The sequence below is a fragment of the Rhipicephalus microplus genome, chromosome 7, assembly GCF_043290135.1.
Source record: "Rhipicephalus microplus isolate Deutch F79 chromosome 7, USDA_Rmic, whole genome shotgun sequence".
NCBI classification, from domain to species: domain Eukaryota; kingdom Metazoa; phylum Arthropoda; class Arachnida; order Ixodida; family Ixodidae; genus Rhipicephalus; species Rhipicephalus microplus.
Genome location: NC_134706.1, coordinates 88,791,560 through 88,812,902, shown reverse-complemented (window position 1 = coordinate 88,812,902; position 21,343 = coordinate 88,791,560). Strand labels below are relative to the sequence as shown.

The 21,343-nt window shown below is 46.9% G+C and overlaps 1 protein-coding gene across 1 annotated transcript in view; it reads right to left on the bottom strand.

Moving 5' to 3' along the window:
* LOC119185160 (uncharacterized) overlaps window positions 1-21,343 on the bottom strand; it is an 80,866-nt gene that overhangs the window by 14,610 nt on the left and 44,913 nt on the right. Inside the window, exons 8-12 of the mRNA XM_075869454.1 lie at window positions 18,095-18,250; window positions 17,259-17,414; window positions 13,441-13,692; window positions 12,051-12,261; window positions 7,515-7,684 (exon numbers count right to left, since the gene is read on the bottom strand). Coding sequence (XP_075725569.1) covers window positions 7,515-7,684; window positions 12,051-12,261; window positions 13,441-13,692; window positions 17,259-17,414; window positions 18,095-18,250 — 945 coding nt within the window. The remainder of the gene's footprint in view (window positions 1-7,514; window positions 7,685-12,050; window positions 12,262-13,440; window positions 13,693-17,258; window positions 17,415-18,094; window positions 18,251-21,343) is intronic.

The window sequence follows — 21,343 nt, the reverse complement described above, 5'->3', positions numbered from 1 at the left end:
CACATATATATACAGGGCATGGCGACGTTTTGGGTTGTTTTGAGTGCGAATTCTTTTTCCTTTACAGTCTTGCAGAATGGCGTCGGCAGCATGGTTGAGACGGTATTGGCATTTTCCCATGAAGCAATGAGGTGCGATAATTGGCTAGAGCAGCGCGTTCATATCTTGCGGGAGAAAGCACGCCCGCCATTGGTTGCTGCACAGCAGCAGGAGTGGTCGCTTCCTCCGATGACCCTCGCTCGCCCCGTTATTATCTGCCTCGGCCGGCGTCTTCTTCGTTGCTCTTTGCCTCTTGCACTCATATCAATTTCTTTTTCCACTAGTTCTGTGTTCTTCGTCTTACTTGTTGCATGCGATGCCGGTAACGATGCCGAAGATGGTGCAGAGGTCCTTTGCATGGTGGCACACTATGCGGTTTGTACAACGTCGCGATGCCACTATTCTGCTGCGACTGCGTGGATGCTTGCAGCGGCGGAACAGTGCTTTCAGCAGTCGCCAGTGAAGAATACTACACATTGAGTAAGGCTGAAGCCCCGATTGCACTGAGTGCTTCAGAGATTGCGGGACTTGGTACGTGCTCCGAATCGGTGCTACAGTCGCAGACCGATTTTTCAGACTTCAAAAATTGGGACTTTTTAGTTATTTTGTACTTCAAAAGTGCACCGTCAGGGTTCCCCAAGGGTTAATGCATTTTTACGCCCGATTTTTCGGACTAAATCGCTTGTTTTGGGCTGCACTATGAACCTGTACGGACGCCGCCATGTTGGGTTTTCCGCCGGCTTGACTAAGCTTAGTGGCTTAATTTTAAAATGGCTTTTCTCAACCCAAGATTGGTAAGCAAATGTCATATTTCAAGTTTCGGAAGCCGTGTCTGCTTTAGAAAACGCGGCACGGGACATTTTATCGTCTTTGGTCAGCCATTGTGGTCAGCACTGTTGTCATCGCACCGCACAGGGAATAAGCGGAGCGGCGCAGTGGCGAAGTGAATGTGCCTGCCACAGTCACATTAGAGAGCTTTAAAATAGCGCGTTGCGAGCCCTTGCGGTGCGGTCGCTGCCACGGCGCATTCGTCGTAACACGAGTCGGCATTCGCGGCCCGCCCGCAGAAAATCTGAAATAGCGTGCAGGGATAACAGCCCGCGAGGTCCGCAAAATGATGTCTGTAGCTTCCGTGCATTTGAGTTTACGGTCGAAGCGAAAGTCCCTAAATTTTTCCCTAGGGGGAGCAAGCACTATTCTAAAGCTCATAGTGCGTCCACTATACCCGCAACGCCCTCAAACGTTATTGTAAAACTCCCTGTATAAAGACTTCGCTCATGGGGACGATGACTATTTCTTGCGCGGAGCTCACAGACAAAGAAATTCTCTGCCAGGTTGTACCGCAGTCGGAGAGCGGTTCGGATGACGACGACGATGATTGCCCGCAGCTGTCGGCAGCGGAGATTGCCACCGCGATGACGCTTTTATCAAGCATTTACGGTGACGATGTCACCTTGGCACAAATACGGGCGAACCAAATTGCTTCCAAGCGTAGTATGAGGCAAGACAGAATCATGGACTTTTTTAAGCCTGGCTGATGGAATAAAGTTCACATTTTTCACAAAAACGAATTTCTCGGACTGTTCGATTTTTTGGGCTTTTTTTCGGTCCCCCCCAGGCCCGAAAAATCGGTGGGCCTGTATTGAGCATGACACCGAGTGTTTCCGAGATTGCCGAACCCAGCACTTCGACGCTTTACGCCTAAAAATAAATTACCAACGACACCAAAAGATATAGACGAGGCGGAAGAAGAAAAGAGTGCATCCAAATACTTCTAGCTATTCTGCCGAAGCTTTCTGAAGAAAATGCAAGTGTCAAACTTTCTAGGCCCTTTTTCTCAGAATGGATTGTTTTGCTAGTTGTGGTGCTGAGGAAAGCTGAAACTCAAACACCGCTCATCAAATTTGTGTGCTTTTTTTAATCCTGTTTGTGAATGACTTTTCCAGAGTACAAGCAGCTTCTTTGTCTGAAAATTGGTGTCGTTAATTTACAAAATTTCAGTTTTGATTAACCTGTTTTATCCAAATACTTCTAGCTATTCTGCTGAAGCTTTCTGAAGAAAATGCAAGTGTCAAACTTTCTAGGCCTGTTTTCTCAGAATGGATTGTTTTGCTAGTTGTGGTGCTGAGGAAAGCTGAAACTCAAAACACCGCTCTTCAAATTTGTGTGCTTTTTTTTTATCCTGTTTCCGAATGACTTTTCCAGAGTACAAGCAGCTTCTTTGTCTGAAAATTGGTGTTGTTAATTTATAACATTTCAGTTTTGATGAACCTGGTAATTACTAGCTACACTAAATTCAAAGTCGCATGAATATTTATCGAAGAAACGGCTTTGTAGTATCCTGGGTTATCTATCAAAAAACGACCACAATAAATTTTAGCTTTCTACTATGTCCTGAGCTTTCTCAATACTATTCCTCAAGTACCCAGGAGAACAACCCAGTTAGACATCCATAACTCTGGAACTAAAGAACACAGCTGCAAGAAACTATTCAGTTCCTCTAGTTTTAGTGTAGCCAACATGCCCAGAAAGTTTCATCCAGATATCTTGAAAAACAAAAAAGTACGGTCTGCAGAGCAGCCTTAAGTTGTTCCCGGAAACTGACACCAGCCTTAATTTTTCCAGCAACGTTACTTCCATCGTTTATTTTTTTTTTTCCAAACACTGCCGTAAAGTTATGAAAGAAAGACACCTTCACTGGAATGGCGAAGCAATGAATGGGACAGCAACAAATTGTAAGGCTGGCAGCCAACTCTTTTAGATCTGATATCGCATAACTCTATAAAAATGCTGGTGTAAGAGAACACAGCCCTGCCAGGGAGTGATGCTCTCTTTGCAGTGTGCTTGCGTTGAGATCCCAGCATGCACAAGGGTCCACAAGCCACTCCCGCTGATGCCTGCCAGGATCGCGCACGCACAGTGATCACAACCATGCCCATGGGATTAAAGTCCACAGCTGCGCCTGGAGCGATCACAGCGTTCACGAAACCGAAACTATAGCCATTACGATTAAACTGAAAAGTTTCAGCCACGTTTCCAGACACGGCGCTTGATGGCTTTCATACTTTGCGGCTGAATTCTGGTGCTGCGGTGCAGTAAGGCGCTGATAGGCAAGTTTGGCACTGTGATGTGTGGTGCGCGTTCAAAGTGCGCGCCTTCGAAAAGTGCGCGTCACGGAAAAAAAAAAAAACAAAAGGAGAAATACCAGAGTGCACGTGCGGTGCTGCTTAAACAAGAATGACGACGTTAAAGAGCGTCAAGCACGAGGATGCGTGGCAGGACGTGAAGTAAACAAAGGGTAAAACATCCAATGGGCAGCGAACACGGAGATTTCAAGGCCCAATGGCTTGACACCACGAAACAGTAGTATCTCCAATGAGAACGAGACAAGTGGGCCAGAGCTGAAGCAGGAGCCTGGGGAGACCAGAGCAAGGGGAATTCGAGGCAGGGAGTGCAAGCGGAAGGTCGTCACCGGACCGGGGCGCTGAAGATGGGCCGTTGGGTTCCGGACCCGAGCCTACAGGACTTCCACCGGCCGGGGCCTCTTGCTGTCGGGTTCCCGCTCCAAAGGACCGTGGCCATCCGGTCCTGAACTCCTTTCCAGAGCCTGCGGACTTCGGTTCCGGCAGGCGAGCTACAGCCGTCGGGCTCCGGGCCCGAGCTGTGCGCCCAGCTGCTTGACTAGGTCGAACCTAGTTCCCGGACGCGTCGCCACCAGCCTGCGTTCTCCCGTCTCCGACGTGTCCACGCTCCTCAAGCCGAAACCATCACGATTTGGTAGGGCTTTTCGACGTGTCGCCAGCAGCCAGCGTTCCCTCGTCCTCGTCCAGCCCACGCACTGACGCAGGAGTCACGGCGTTCCGGTTTCTCATCACCGCCGAAAACCAACTTGTGGGTGAGACTGCACCGATACTCTTGCGCTACTCCCATCACTCAGCCCCTTTCGAACGTTAGGTTTAGTTACTGACTTTGAACGTTCTTGTTGGGTGTTTACAGATGTGTTTCGTCATGTCCAGTCAACTGTTTATTAAGTGTTTTGTTTTGTGAGGAATCTTTGCCTTTTTACTTTTCAATTAAACTTTTTGTGTGTTTCTTGGAAACCGAACGGCTTTGTCCTTATTAGAAAAACTCTCCGGGGCTCAACCAGGAGAAACAAATCAGCAACAAGAACCCGCATCACAAATTGGCGTCCGCGACAGGACAAAGTCGTTTGTTTTTCCAGTAGATTTTTTGACGCGGTTAACACGATGACGAACACGTGGGAGTTAATTGAGTTGGCGGATAAAATGGGACTGACGGGAGCGGAGTTTAGAGTATGGTACGAGGAGCGGATGGAGAGGGAGCGTGAGCAACGGGCTGCAGAACGAAAGGCGGCGAAGGAAAAGCTTGAATTGGTGCTTAGAGCTAAGAAGGAGGAGCTAGAGCGCGTAACGCGTGAAAATAAAGTGTTGCTAGAGCGTCAGACACGCATACTGAAGCAGCAGCTCCAATTAGAGAGGGTGGACTTCGAGCGGCGACTCGAGCTTGCGATGGCGAAAAGGGGGCAGCTGGCGATGCAGAAGGTCGAGCAAGCGGTGAATGTTTGCTCCGATAGCAGCGTTTGCTGGAGGGAAGTCGATTCCTGCAAGGTTGGCCTCGAACCTCGCGACAGCCTTACTTCGGAGCGAGAAGCTCAGATAGAGGAAGGCAGAGAGGTGGACAGCCAAGAAGGCAGGAGTCATGAGGAGTTTGTTGAAGCGACGGAAAGCTTCTCTGGCTGGGAACATATTACTTCCGTTAGCTGCTTGGGGACCTCTGAGAGGCCAAGCACCTATGAAGAAGAGCGCCTGGATATGGGCGACCTAGAAGCTGTGGAAAATGTGGTGGAGCAAAGCTTCGATAGCAGGGAACAAAGAAGTTCCATTCAGAATGAGGTGTGTATCAGAACGTCTCAAAGGCCGAGCACATTTCGGGAAGGGGTAGGGCTACCTCTCAATAGCTCCATGGAAGGAGCGCTAGAACGTCATTGGGAAGATGGCAGCGAATGCCATGAAGGCTCTGATATAGTGGCCACTGATTGTTTTGTACCGACAGAGGTAGCAGCAGGCACCACGTCAATGGTCCTAGACCATACGTATATCTCACTCAGAGAGAGAGGGGATTCTAGTTCACAGGATAGCGTAACTGCTATTTGTCCGAGAAAACACGATGGGAGTGCTGAAGCACTCTTCAAAATAAACAGTATCGAATCGGAGGTGGGCTCGATAGTAGGTATGGAGAATGCCAGACAGGGTCTTGAACCTGAGAACGTGATTGGTTTTGAACCTATAATTAAGTCCACTCAAGATGAGCTGTATAATGACCGAGCACAACGGCATCCCTTCTCAAGAATCCAGGAACCTCACACGCTTGTCGGAGCGTTTGGGCTTGCTGAGGGCACCCCGAGCTTGTGTTCATTAGATGGTGAACTAAAAGAAAGCATTTGTGTGAGAGATTGTGGCATTTGGACATTCGTGTCTCAGTGCGTTTCGTGTCGACGCCGACGGCTCGAGACCGCGCCCTGTTCCTCTTTGACCGGTAAGCGTTCATGTGGCCGGCGGGGGCGCAGACACGCGTTTCAGCGAAAGTGCATAAAAGCATGTTTGCCACAGTTACTTTCGAAACGTGCGAGAAGGGCAGTGCGTCTGGTTTGGGACGCGATAACCTGAGTGTAGGGTTAGAAAACCGGTAGCTCTTTCTGGACTTCGACTTTTAGATGCGGACACAAGTAGCTTTGTCCATAGTCGATTTTGTAGTAAAAAGGTTTATTCCGGGTTTCAGAACTTTTAAATGCAATTGGGTGAATCTAAAGTTTAAGTGTGGACATTTGGACGATGTAGCGAACTGTAGCCCGGTGATGTGTTGAACTGCGTGGCGCAAATATGTGGTTTAATTGTGACGTAGTGCAGAACGCGCACTCATCGGCAGTTTTTTTTTTCTAAAAAAAAAAAAAAAACTTGAATAAAAGGGGGGCGTATGTGATGTGTGGTGCGCGTTCAAAGTGCGCGCCTTCGAAAAGTGCGCGTCACGGAAAAAAAAAAAACAAAAGGAGAAATACCAGAGTGCACGTGCGGTGCTGCTTAAACAAGAATGACGACGTTAAAGAGCGTCAAGCACGAGGATGCGTGGCAGGACGTGAAGTAAACAAAGGGTAAAACATCCAATGGGCAGCGAACACGGAGATTTCAAGGCCCAATGGCTTGACACCACGAAACAGTAGTATCTCCAATGAGAACGAGACAAGTGGGCCAGAGCTGAAGCAGGAGCCTGGGGAGACCAGAGCAAGGGGAATTCGAGGCAGGGAGTGCAAGCGGAAGGTCGTCACCGGACCGGGGCGCTGAAGATGGGCCGTTGGGTTCCGGACCCGAGCCTACAGGACTTCCACCGGCCGGGGCCTCTTGCTGTCGGGTTCCCGCTCCAAAGGACCGTGGCCATCCGGTCCTGAACTCCTTTCCAGAGCCTGCGGACTTCGGTTCCGGCAGGCGAGCTACAGCCGTCGGGCTCCGGGCCCGAGCTGTGCGCCCAGCTGCTTGACTAGGTCGAACCTAGTTCCCGGACGCGTCGCCACCAGCCTGCGTTCTCCCGTCTCCGACGTGTCCACGCTCCTCAAGCCGAAACCATCACGATTTGGTAGGGCTTTTCGACGTGTCGCCAGCAGCCAGCGTTCCCTCGTCCTCGTCCAGCCCACGCACTGACGCAGGAGTCACGGCGTTCCGGTTTCTCATCACCGCCGAAAACCAACTTGTGGGTGAGACTGCACCGATACTCTTGCGCTACTCCCATCACTCAGCCCCTTTCGAACGTTAGGTTTAGTTACTGACTTTGAACGTTCTTGTTGGGTGTTTACAGATGTGTTTCGTCATGTCCAGTCAACTGTTTATTAAGTGTTTTGTTTTGTGAGGAATCTTTGCCTTTTTACTTTTCAATTAAACTTTTTGTGTGTTTCTTGGAAACCGAACGGCTTTGTCCTTATTAGAAAAACTCTCCGGGGCTCAACCAGGAGAAACAAATCAGCAACAAGAACCCGCATCACAGGCACAGCAGGGGTGGCTCGGCGCAAGAAGGCACAGGTAAGCAAGTTTGGCGCACCGTGGCGCAGCTGTTCCACCCTTCGTCACAAGACCAACCTTGCGAGTTTTCTTAGTGAGAAGTCCATATGAAGACCCATTCATATAATTTGCATGAAATCTGCGTTTAACACATATGAATGCCATGTGTACAAAAGTACACATGAAACTTCATATGCATTCAATATGTATGAAAATACACTTGATGACAATCTCCCTTTTTCATGCACTTCTCTTCACACCGCAAGCTCGAGAACTAATTTACATTATAATAAAGTAATGAAGCCATATTACTAACTTTCCTAATCTTATTTAATTCTTTTTCGAGCTGAAAAAAATTTCTATTCCTCTAGCCATTGTTTCAAGCAAAACAACGCGGCCTAACCATACCTCGTTGGGTGGCAGCAGCGGAAGCACGAGGCAGCCTTTTTTAGGCTTGAATGCATCCGGCACGCCAAGCACCTCCTTAGAGAAGAAGTTTTCAAAGATGGGCACGGTGCCCACTTCCTCAACTTCTGCGTTCGGAGGTGGTCTCGGCAAGCCGTGGAGGTCGTGCAGCACTGAGGAGAAAGACAAAAGCCACGCACACCAAACGTTGAGCGCACCACCCGTAATCATCGTCAGCCTGTTTTTATATCTAGCATCCCCTACAGACTGAAGGGCTCTCCCAATAATTTACAGGTCAACCTACTTTGTGCGAGCAGGTTCCATTTTACCCCCACAAACCAAATTGAAACAATAAATTGGTTTAGATTAATCAAGTGTTCTCTGGGAACTCTAATGTCAACCTTACCATCAATAAGTCTACTATTAGAAGAGAAAATCAAGGTCAAAGTACCATATCCAAATTTCGTGCTGTGTTCTGCGAGTGCATGTAGGTCAAGTCTCTTCTAAATGATAAAGAATTTACACTGAGGTCCCAAAAAAGTTGCACTGCATAACCCGAGCGCCTCTCGTAGCAAGTTATTTACATGGTGAACATAAAAAGACCAACCAAACCAATAGCAAATGCCATTCATGAAATAAGTTTTCTTGGTAACGCCATGTCCTTGCACAAGATTTCACTGTTAACTAGTTCTCTCAAGAAGTGTGTGGAGCACAGACTATTAATTCAATGGGACCTATACTGACTCGAACTTTTCATGCACAGATTTTGTTGCACTGATACCAAATACAAGTTAAGCTTTTATATACAATGTACCATTAAATTTCTGAAAGTTAATAATTAATGAAAACATATAAGGATCTGATTCTTATTGAAGTGGCAGCACAGATCTTGCTGTATTAAATGTACCTGGATTCTATGTATGTTAAGCAGTTTTTTATGGTTCTAGTTTTCGAAAAACAATAGTTATAAATCTTCCATTACCTTACTGGGGATGACTGAAGAAAAAAAAATGTACTTCTCCAATTACACTCTCTTTAAACATTCAAAACCTTGAAATATAACAGTTAACACACTTTCGAGCTTTCCAAACACCCAGTGTTCACACAGCAAGAAATGTTAGTAACCGAGTGTTCCAGTGCCGTAAAAAGCCTGAGAAATGAAACAAAGAAAAAAATTCAGCGACAGATGCTCTGGCTAAAACGATGACCTAAGATGTGTGAAAAGTAGAGAGGCAAATCATCAATAGTGTGTGAATTCGGAAATAAAGAGTTCTAAAAAAATTTTTTTTATACAGACCCCTATGATAATTGTAAAGCTACCTTTCCTGTGATTGCATTAAGTTCAACTAGTCGCAGCTAGTCACTTCCGCAAACAGTGTATTCACGTGCAGTTTTATTGTGCGACGACGCAGAAATTACAGACCCGTTTTTCTAGATATAACCAGGCCTGAAAAGCATGCGCAACTATACTCGGGGACAACTTTCAGGGGCAGCACAGCCAAAGCTACGTGGGTGAAGCTTCTGCACATGTGTTATTATGCCAAGTACTTCGTTTTCATGCACTTTCGGTTTCAGTTTCGCAAGCGCACCTAACATGCACTTTTTCTCACGACCACTATAAAAACATCTTACATTTTTTGGGGAGGAAATAAATAAAATGTTCATTTTTAAAGGCAAAAAGCATGAATCTTCTTTGAAGCGTTGCGATTTATTTCAGAAAAAGAAAGGTATGGCCGAGCAGGTTCTGGGCGATTGCAACAACGCAAAGCCAAGACATCATTTCCTAAATTGCAGTGCATGCTTGGTCGGCATCATTGTTTTCCTTCTTTAAGAGACGCAAAAACATGCTGGAGAAGCTCATAATATTTTTTTAAGCGACGCAAAGGCAGCGACGGGAAGCAGCAGTCATGACACCGATTGGTCATAAGTGGGCGTCTGATGTTATTAAATTCCAATTGTAATGCAATTTTTGCTCGGCAAAGAACGCTGTTTTTTTTCACAGTCAACACGGTAATATACATTAACGCGTCTGTTACCCAGGCATAGCGCTAGTAACGACTACCGTATTTACTCGCGTAATCCTCGCACTCGCATAATTCTCGCACCCTCCACATCGCCCAAGAAAAATACGATTTCTTTTTTCCTCGCGTAATTATCGCACCCCAGAAAACTGCCGCAATAATGTCGTCTGCTCATTCCAGCCACCTGTGATGATAGCGCACGCCATTTGGCGCCATCTCTTAAGCATCAAGCATACTATTGCACGCAAATTCAATCCTATCCAAGCCAAGCCGAAGTGGCCAGTGCGCGTTGCGGCGTGTTTTGTATGCTGTGTCAGTAATCTTGGCACGTTATGGTGTGATACTGAAGCTACACGGCTCCTTCAAGTTGCAAGTGATAGATGACAATGGCACTAAACGACGACAACAGGGCCGCCGGTAGGCCCTTCGGAGTCTACGAGTTTTGTGATCGCTACTGGTGACGGCAGCTGAAAGCCACAACGACGCGTTGGGCCTGCCGTGGGCCTAAAACTGGGATTGATGGTAAACTTTATTTCGTCAGAACGAAACTGCGGACGATTCTGTTAAATAGCCATAAGCCCAATACTGACGTCCTACGCTTACCTTTTGAGGGCTCCTGATGAGCGACGAACGCTACCATTACGCCCGCAACGCCCACAAGCTTTGCATATGGTATCCTAATTCTCGACTATTTGCTTGCAATTTTTGCGTCTCAAATAAATCTTGCCTTGTGTTGAACCTCTCCTTTTATTGTTGAGGTAACTCTTAATTAGTACTTCTCAAAGCTTGCTGTTAGTTGCTGGTGTGAGAATTCCGATTTGCAGCCACTTTTTTTTTTTTTTTCGCTCGGTACGTTTTTGTGAAAAGTTCGCCCCGCGTAATTCTCGCACCCCCACACTTAGCATCGCTTTTTCGGCAAAAAAAGTGCGAGGATTATGCGAGTAAATACGGTACCTCAGTAGACATGGTCGGGAGCGGTGTTACCGTACGCAATCTTCGGCGATATCGTATCAACAGTATTAGCCAGCTGAAACACTCACCACGTATGCAAAGCAATTTAGAAATAGGGTCATTGGTTTTACGTACAGTTTCCAAGTGCACTTTTTCTTCCAAGCAGCTGGTGTTGTTGAAGACTGACAGGTCGCCAGTGTCACTTTCATGGCGGCTATAGCAATCCGAGTACAACTTTTGCTGATGATATCAATAGCACACAAATTTTTGGTGATTGCATGTGCGGGAAACAAAATATTTTACGACGTACTACCGCCTACGTTTCTCCCTGCTCAATGAATACAGATCACCTAATGAACACGCACTGATGCTCGTTCACAAGGCTCGATGTGAACTTGCTGCAACCGAGCAATGCCATATGTTGTTTACCGGGGCAGGGAAAAGTGAAACGACACCAGAAAACAAGAAAACTAAAAACCTACACGGGTGATGCTTTGTAATAATAATTCGAACAATCTTGTAATATTCACATCTCTTCTTTTTATATTTTCCATGCTACGCAGCATACCAAAGTAAGCGTTCATGAACTACAAGCAGAAGCGTAGCAAGAAAAGGCGTGCTTGGGCTTCGTAGGCTTGGCTGTGCTGCCACAGAAAGTTGTCGACGAGTGCAGGAGCTCAGCTCCGCTTGGGGCATGGCAGGTGCCGTAATTAGTTGAGACAGCGTGCAGTACAAGGAAGCACACGTGCAGGTTATGGAAAAGAGTCCATTATTGGTTCTGTAAAGCAGCTTGCACTCTCAAAATAACACTGACGTGCGAATTTTGCACCTCTTTATTCATTTATTTATTTATTTATTTGCAGTAAGTAGCTTATGACCCACTTATTGCGGCTGGCAACTTCGCTTGCGCGAGTGCGCGACGGTTATGAATTTAGAGATGTTAATGAATTTGGAGAGGTTACGAATTTAGAGGCGTTCCCAGATGGTACAAATTATAGAGCTTTCACCGTATTACTAGACACTTTTGCAAGGAAACCACGGTGATAACAGCGACGAGGACTAGCAAACCTCTTGAATCAACCGAAATACAACATGATGGAACCATCGAACTACACTGGATTTGGATGCCGCCGCGTCAGGGTAGCCAATGCTCAGTGTTGCTTAGTCTACAATAATCAACTAGATTTGGCAATTTACACTTCTAATCGACAAGTATTGCAGAAATTGCCATTTATGCGCAGGCTGGTGCAGCCAATCAGACTGGCGTATGATGGCACTATCGGCGCCGAATTTCGACTCTTGAATGATGTTCAGCATTGCCAGGGACTTTGCATCTCGCTCAGTCGCGTGGCATGCGCTTTAAAATTAATTTTAAACATGGCTATACTTGCCTGTGATATCTGATAGATATGTATGTCTCCCCATAAATCCATCTCACTCATCTCGCCTTCGAAATTTAGAGTCGGTGCTTTCTAAACAACGACCTCCTTAGGTGACCAATGCTAAGCTGGAAACATCACGTACTATGCTCCAATGTCACACGAGTGCCGCGGAAGGTCATGCATACCATTGGCCACAGCTTGCCACTCCTGGTGCTCGTAGGCAGCCAGGCTGGGCAGCATGGGTCTATGCAGGGGCTGCGCGTACTTGGCGATGGCCTTGTTCAGGGAACAGCCTTGCATCCGAGAGTTTTTCGGTGGGCGAGTGCCCTGCTGAAACTGCAGCATCTTGCGGTACAGCCTCATGCACGTCTCCCGGCTCACATTCTCGTTCCGGTTCTGCCAAGAAAACTCAGCTGTTTCACATGGGCACATGCAACAATTGCGTATGGAGCCAGTCAAACCCTACGCCTGCGGAGCTTGTTTTGCACCTAATGAATGATGCAGTCAAATCCAGTGAAGACCACATAACCAACAATCAACTGACAACACGTGCATTTAAACCTGCCCATAGTGAGCCTCCATACAACGAACTCCTTAACAATATACAGTTATTCAATCCCCCTCCCCCCCCCCCCTACTGTTTAGCCAGAGAAATGTCTCTTAGAATGCCACAAGTATTTCTTATCCGAATCTCGCTTTCAAGTACGATCTATACCCAAGCAACTGCGGGGGAACATCCGATTTAGAGCACGTGCTTTGGCGGTGCCCCTCACAACACGGGGACAAGGACCCCACAGAGCATAAGCGGTGCACGGTGCTCCTCGAAATATCAGCATCCACTTTGGGCCCCCACTCGCACGCTTTTACCCATGGGTACAACTTGCGATGCGCAGGGGGATGCTATCGATTTGGACTCTATATAGAACATGACAGTGAAAATTCGCCAAGAGAGTCCATATAATTTCTATCACAATAATAATGCAGTTCTTGATAGCCAAATAAATAAAAGACCTGCCTTCCGTTTTCACATTGTTTAATTTGTGCATCTTTTTTTTTTTACGAAATTTCACACCGAAACTGTATATAACGAAAATCTGTGTTTAACAAATTTTGGGGGGGAATGCATCAGTTTCGTTATCTCTAGGTTTAACTGTAAGTGTTGATGTAGCTTCAGTCAACCGACTGGCACAACTAAAGCTGCATCTGCACTGTGCGTGGTGGCGTGGCTCAATCGGGAATAATGCTCGATCATTGGTAGTGACACTGGTGGCCTCAAGGTCAAGCTGCATTTTTGATGCGCTGGCGGTGCGATGGACAGTGATAGCCGACTCACTAAACCAAAGACTCCGGTGCAGTACAGCACAATCTATAATGATATAATCAGGATGACACAGTAAACTCAATTTCGCGCAGCTTAGCACAGTTTTGCGCAAAAGTGGAATCACGGCAAACAGCTCTAAAGAAAAGAGCACTTGCGAGCAGTGCTTGACACGATCAGAGAGAGCTCTTTCATGCAGCAGCAACTATATTCTGTCTCCGTCATTCCAAACAGGCAAAAAAAGTGGCCGTGGCTACCTTGACCAGCGAAAGGGCGGCACGCTTCATGACATCTGTGTTGAGGAGGCGTCTGATGCGCCGGTACAGGTCCATGCGCTTGTCCATTCCCGTCAGACGGGCACATCGCATCTCAGTCATGGGAGCCACAGGTACTGCCAGGGAGCGCTCCAGGTCAGCCACTGTGGGCTCTTTGGTGTTCAGGGTCTCGCACAGTCGCCGGTAGCGCATCAGCAGCGTGTTGGGTGCACGCCAGGGCATGTCCCGTGCCGCCTGTACAAGCGTCACGTGGAGAGGCTTTGAAGGCGAGAACAGTGATCGACAACGGGGAGGTGCATGCGTCGTATTTCTGAGATCCAATAAAATAAACATGTACAGATGCAGGTCGAACAGAATACAGCCGACGTCAGATTTCCCGGACGCCTGAAATTCCGGACAAGCTAGATTTCTCGGATTCATCTGTGGCACCGCCAAGTTCGCTATGGAGTCAATGTATTAAAAGGTCAGAAATTTCAGAGGCTTATGGCCTTCGGCATCCGATTTCCCGGGCTTTTTACTATTAACCGCCTATCCGAAGTCACCACAGACGTCGCCATTTGGGTTGTTTTCATATCCTCGCGTCGCCAACCGCAGCACCGCGCCGCAGCTGCCTTAACCTCGAAACCGCACATGTCAATCCGTTTCCAGCCATAGCTTAACAGCTTAGCTAAGCTAAACCTCACTAAGTTCGTTCACGTGTTGTTTTGTCAGCTTTGCGGTCGTGTCTGCGGTTGATTGTTTCCTGATGCGCGCTATCTTCAGTGATCTCGTTTCCTGACCTTCAGTATTTACCGAGTTCCTAGCTGTTTCCAGCTGCGCTTTTCGTCAAGCAGATTCACCGTTTACAGTGATGGCACCAACTGCTCCTTCGCCTTTGTCTGCGCCTTCGAAGCGCACAGAGCCCCCTCGAAGGTTCACGATGGGAAAAGCTACGCTGTTGACCTCAGGTCTGCCGTCGGCATGCTAGCGGAATCTTGAAAGGCGGACCCAAGAGACTCTGCGAAACTGTTCTTTCCACGCGGGCTTCAGACTCGACGCCGAGACGGCAGTCTCGCCCCAAGTGGACAGCGTCTGTGACGAACTGCCATCCGCGGATGTTCCCTCGACAATCTGCGCGCTGCTGGCAAGTCGATTTTAGTCGGGATAACCTTTGAGGGCTTCGCCGACGCTGACAAAGACCTCGAGCTATGTGCGGACCTGACCAATGACAAAATCATTCAACTTACAGAGGATTCTGATGACTAACACTGAAAACAAAGAGCCATCTCCTACACAGCCAAAGAGTTCAGAGTTGACATGAGCACTGATGACGCTATCATCGGTGTACAGTGGCAACACAACGTTGTCTAAAATTGAGGCGGACATGATCGCGGACAAGCGGAACGCCGTGCAAAAAAAAAAAAAAAAAAAAAGACTTATTTGCCCCCAAGTGCTGACCCATGAGATAACGCCAGCCACCTCGGATTTTTTTTTTTTATGAACAGCTTTTTTCAGAGCCACCTAAACGATGCATTGGTTGAATTGCAATCGGAATCCTGTACTCCCACTGTCACCTTCTCAGTTAGCGAAAAATACCTACAAAAATGGTGCGTTTTCACATGCATTCGTTTATCTGGACTGCGTAATTTTCCACTTATTTTCGCAGTTCCTTGAAGGTTCGGGAAATCGTACGTTGACTGTAACATACATTAAAGTGGTATGGGACAGCATGCCAGTGTGAAGACCATACCACGAACTTTGAATACAGACACTGTGCTCTCTTGTGAACTCCTTCTCATTGATGCAGATTCATTCGCGTGCATTAAGAGCACTCAATTCCTTATACAGTTAAACCCCTATATAAGAGACATGCTCCGGGCAGCAATTCTTGTCTCTTACATGACGTGTCTTTCATAAGCAGGGTACCACGTATGCATTTTCTTATCAACCCGTACTTTACTGTTGGCACACTGGTGCCTTTTATACCAGTATCTCTTATAAAGGGGTTCGACTGTAGTTATTAATCCTAAATTGCATGTTATTGAAACAGAGCAATTGTAACTGTACTTTGAAAGCTCCCTCTTTATGGCACCAGACAAGTGACACACTTTGCCATTTTTCAGACCACCCTGTTTAGTGGCGGCGTGAATTGTACGAAAAGCTTTGCTTACTTTTTTTAATGCAAAATACGAGGAATCGGTTAAGCTAAAGATTGTATATGACAGAGTAGACATTAAGGTATTACATAGGTTAAAATTGGAGTGATATGTATAAAATGAATTTGTGCAAGCACAATTACACATCAAAAGCCAATTGAATGGGGCTTGTTGCAGCGCCTGACGGGTGAATTCTCGACTACGTGCTTCTTTCTCGACTACGAGCTTTGGCAATGCACAAAACACAGTTAATCCTTGAAAATGCACAAAACACAGTTAATCCAAGCGATAAACTACATCAGTAAAACTTTAAACCCACACTTCACTCAAATCTACCCAACTTTAACGAAGTTTATAGAAGAACCGGCGCCACTGCTGCTTTCACACCACAGTCTAATCCTTGGGCCGCTTCAGGTTTTCTTTAAACTCGCGGATGGCAAGCACAAAGCAATGCAAAGACAGGCAGCGGCACTGCGAAAATGTCTCAGAGAGACTGTTCTACAATGTGACAAACTTGTGACATCATCTGCTTGGCTCTACTTCATCGTTTGCTAATAAAACATCTACCTAAGCTGCATTCAAAGGTGGCATTCGTGTGTCTACCCCACATCTACAAAGTGAAACAATTCAGATACATAATGTCGAATCCCCATACAGACACAGCAGCTACAAATACTGGGCTACTATACAATACAAAGCTGCCATATTGTCCTGCGTTAATCCTGTACCCACCAATAGTGCTCTGCATTTCGCTTAAATCTCACAGGTCATGCTTTCTTCCCTTTCTTTTTGTTGCGGGATGCACAGAGACCTGAAGGCACCCTTTTGTAATAACGTCCAGCAAAAAATTGCATTTTTTTTTTGAATGGCTGAGGACTGCCCTATTCAGAACACCCTGGCAAACGGCTGCCAGCCGACTGTTCCGGTGATGGGTGCAGTGAGATGGAATTCATTTACATACAGTAAAGCTTGTTCAGTGGCTGTCGAGACATTTTCTGGAGCTTTGCGAATTGCGAAACTAGGGGTGTGAAGCGAATTTGAAGTGCAAGTGCTAATCGAATAAAATATTTGTCTAATATTTCTAGAATATTTGTTAAAAACTTCGAAACGAAACTGCAGAAAAAAAAAGGGGGGGGGGGATCCTTAAGCTTCGTCTTTGAGAGTTGAACGCGATGGGGATATCCTATCCCAAGCGCGCACTTTAAAAACTTAGTGCATGAAATCATTTAAAACACGCTACAGTGCCACTACGTGGCCGTTGAAGGCACAGGCGCAATAACGCGTGCGCCCCTGTAGTGGGTGACCGGCTTTAAACCAGGAAGTTTAAATCATTATTATAATTCCATGCTCGTACACCCAATGGCAGTGAATGCTTGTACTAAGCATCTAGGCCAATAAAGTGCCGGCCGGCAAAGTAGCCACTTCGCTTAGTCATGTGTTACTGCAGTGGCAATGCTTGGAGCTAGTGCGGCTGCAATGCCTCTCCACAGCGGATCACATCCGGTCACAGTTGCACCCTGGCTCCTTAAGGTCATTGCGACGTGATGAATGACCTTGAGAACAGTGGAGTTCCAGCACTTCTGCTTGATTAACACTAAACTCGCTTTGATCCCAACAATTTTTACAGCTTCCCTGCAAGCGTAGCAGACTGATGAACGTCCTCACCATGGCCCAGTGGCCAGCTCCGTACTTCTGCACCAGCTGCAGCAGCGTGCAGTCTTCATCCGAAGTGAACGGCCCCGAGACAAACCGCTGGGCAAAGTTGTCCATGTAGCGATCCCTGCACTGGCCGTGTGTACGACCGGGCACCATGCTTGCCACCTGAAAGGTGGCCAGGACACTGGTTAATTAAGAGTGCACTTCAGAATGGTGAACTGATGGGCTTCGATAGAGCGTAACCGTGTGTTCACGATGGTCAAAACTCGAAAGGACGCCAGGATTTTGTGCGAAGTATCGGAGAACTCATAGATATGACTATGGTAAACATAGAAACTCGTGTAGCGTTTGTTGTTTTTTTCTTTCTCAGGGTTACAGCAATGTCCCAATCAGCTCTGAATGATTGCATGTAAATGTTTTAGACATTAGGGGTCGCAGTAGTACTTATTATTGTGCAGCACTTGCACTCGTGAATAATCAAAGACAAAAGACCTGCTGCGTCCCACAACAGCTTGTTGCTCCTAACCAGAGAGCTTTTTTGCATTACGCATGTGTACTGTGGCAAGAGCGACTTATAACAGTGTTCAGTACGCAATAAACTAAGAACAAACTTCCTTTTTTCAGTGCGGCTGTTCCAGAGCTTGGCTGAGCGATTAGCCTCAAACTCGAGACTTAGCTGCAGTTTGGCACAATATCCATTATTGCTATAAAAGAGGGCACAATAAATCTCATTTAGCACAGGAGTGGAATCGCCAGTATCGTTGAGATTCTACAGTACACACAGGGCAAGCGAACCGGCAGTGCCCACCGGTCCACAGCAAAATTAAGGAAAACAAGCGGCTAACCTTGGACCAGCTAACGTCCCCGTACAGCTTCACAGCGACGAGCAGCATGACATCTTCCTGCGCTGACCAGCGGCCCCGCTGCATGTTCGGATGCAGGGACCGGTGGTAGCGGTTTATCAGCTGCTTCTTAGACCGGGAGTCCATATAGTGAGACACCTGCAAGAGCGAGTGTGTGAAAACAATCGAGGCTTGCGCTATTGAAACAGCAGCCGAGGCTGCGGCTGCCGACAAAAAATGGAGCCAAAGAGCAGTCCAACACCACCAAACGTGGCAGACACGGCAGTGGGACCGCTATTTGACCCCTTGACGCAGACCTCAAAGCAGGCACAAGCAAGTGATTTGGCCCACTTAAAAAGCATGATTTTACCAGTGTCAAAAATACATCTGCGCACTGTGCAGTCCGAACTGGCACATGGACAAGGCCAGCTCGTCAACAGGACTACACTCAATCAATCAATTAATCAATAAGAATTTATTTTCAGCTTCAAAGGCAATCGATGGAGCTTGGTGAGTAAAGACAAAAAAGCCTTAGATCAAGCTTGACAGGGTTCGTAACCACGGGCTTGGCGAACGTGGCATAGGGAGTACAGTCAACTGCAGATTTTTCGGACCCTCTAAGCAGTGAAAAACTGTCCGAAAATTCGGGCAGCCCGAAAAAAAATGAATGCAAGTAAAAAAACACATTATTTTACTGATAATTTTCAATGCAAGCAAAAAAAAAAACGCATCATTTCACTATTATTTCTTAATGCAAGCAAAAAACGCACCATTTCATTGATATTTCACGGATCAAGAGGGTCATGGTCGAAGTACCAGACTTCCGGAACTCTGCCGAAGCATCAGTGGGGTGGCTTTGAAAAAAGCTGTTAAAAAAAAATGCATGCAGCCGACAGCGGGTGCCGTCAAAGCAGCCGGTGTTAGAGCTGCAGTGGCTTGAAAAACTTGTTGATCCTTGTTTGAACGGCGTTCCGCTTGCATGTGATCACATTCGCCTCGATCTGAGCAAGGGTCATGTAATCACCATACACCGATGACAGCGTCATCAATGCTCGCATCAATTCGGCGGAGTAACTCTTGAACAACTGTTGCATTAGCCATGCCTTTTTGTTGGCTTCGTATAACCCTGGCAGCATTGCACCTTTAAAACACCTCGGGCTCTTGGATTTCCTGATTACTAACAAAGGAAGTTTCTTGCTGCCAAACATGTTGCTGCCACTAAGAACGGTCAGCCATTCTTTGCTATGCTTGCCACCATGGCATGCGTCACCAGCAAAAGCGAGTGTTCTTTCTGGCAACAGCTTGTAAAACAAGCCAGTTTCGTCGCAGTTGAAAATGTCAGCAGAGAACTGCTGCAACAAAGATTGGAGTTTTCCGCAATAACTGCACTGTCGACGGCGCCGCTTTCGCCACACATCTTCAACTTGAGGTAATTCCGATGCTTAAAATTTCTCAGCCATACATCACTGAACTTAAAATCCGTGATGTCCATTCGAAGCGCGAGAGTTTCCACTTTTTGTTTCAAGATGCAGCTCCGAGACTGGCAACCGCTTGGCAATCATTGAATTAAGCCACACGACGAGAGCGTCCTCAAGCTTTGGATGAACACCTTGGCTTGCATTCATCTTTTGGACACCAGACGGTTTTTTGGCCGCTTCCAAGACCTTGTCTTTGTTCCTCAAAAAATCGGAAAGTGTTTGCTTGGAAATGCCGAACTCCTTGCTCACTTCAGCCCGAGATCGGCCACTCTTCACTAACTTAATAATGGCGGCTTTCTTCTCCATCGTTAACCGACGGTACTGTTTTCCGCACTTCGATGCCATCGGCGAGGACGACGAAGGCGGAGTGGGAGCCATCGCAGGCAAGCGAAATCCTCACAATGTGAACAAAGGAGTTTACCGACGAGCGTCGAAGCACCTAGGCTTAGCATTGCACAGCACACCTCACACAATTGCACAACCACGCGCTAGGCTAGCCAAACACCATGTGGGCTGCGTAAACAAAACGGCGCGACGGTGCCTCTGGTACTCTGGAGGTGGCGCTGCTAAACATTCAAGAAAGCCAGCGTGGCCAGACCAAATTGGTGTGTGACGGTTAGTTCTAGTTCGAAGTGGTGAAACGCTTCGCGAAAGCGCTGCGTGGGAAGCCAGAGTGGCACGCACGAGCACAAGCGCTAAAGCAAAAGGAAATTTATTGGCGCCAAAAAATTTCCGGGTGGACAGTTTCGATTGTCAGCGAAGCACCCTTGCATGATAAACACGGCCAGAGTTAAGAATCTCTGCGGCTGTGTATGTTTCTCTGCTAACGATCAACAGGTCCAAGCAACAGATGCCGCCACAGTAGACCGGCGCGCTCATTTATGCGATCGTAATCGTGTGTGACGCAGTTGTGGTGGTTTCTACTGGAGGTCAGTAATGGTTTCCGACCTTCCGTCGCATCAAAAAATCTGGAAAATTGGACTCCGGGGGGTTCGAGTGTCCGAAATTTCAGACTTCCTTATTCCATGGGGCTCGTGGCGGTGCCGCGAAGATGTCCGAATTATCGGGCGTGTCCGAAAATTCAGGTGTCCGAAAAATCGGCAGTTGACTGTATACACTAAGGCGAAAAATGGGTACATGGCAGTTCTCTTCACTGGAACAACATAAATCAGCTAATAAAAAAATGTACACACAAAAAACAAATAATCTAATAAAATGCACATGGCAGTTCTCTTCACTGGAACAACATAAATGCGCTAATGAAACTGAGCAATGTACACACAAAAAACAAAACAAATGAGCCAATAAAGCGCGCATGGCAGTTCTCTCCGTTGGAACAACATAAAGCTGTATTAGAACAGTTGCATACTACAAATAAAAAAAAAAAGTTTGTTATACGGTAATACCTCATTAATTGGAACTCAGTTATTTCAAAATCCCACGTATTTCAAAACATCTTGGTGGTCCCGTACTTCTCAATCGAAATGTGAGCGGATAACTTGAAGTGGCGGTCAGGACCAGTCTGGTTAATTTGAAAACTTTGGGTGCCATGTGCCCATTCCCGATTTCGCTGCAAATCCCCGGAAAGGACGGCCTTTAAGAGCGACAAGGAAATGCAACGTAGCAATACATATGAGTGGCAGCTGAAGCGTCCCAGCTTCGCTACTTCCAGCTCAAAAAAAAAGGAAGGAAAAAAAAGACAGTCGCGAGGTGAACCGAAATGTGCGCTTGCGGAAAACAACACATGCTTCACCATAGCACAGCAGTGACGCGC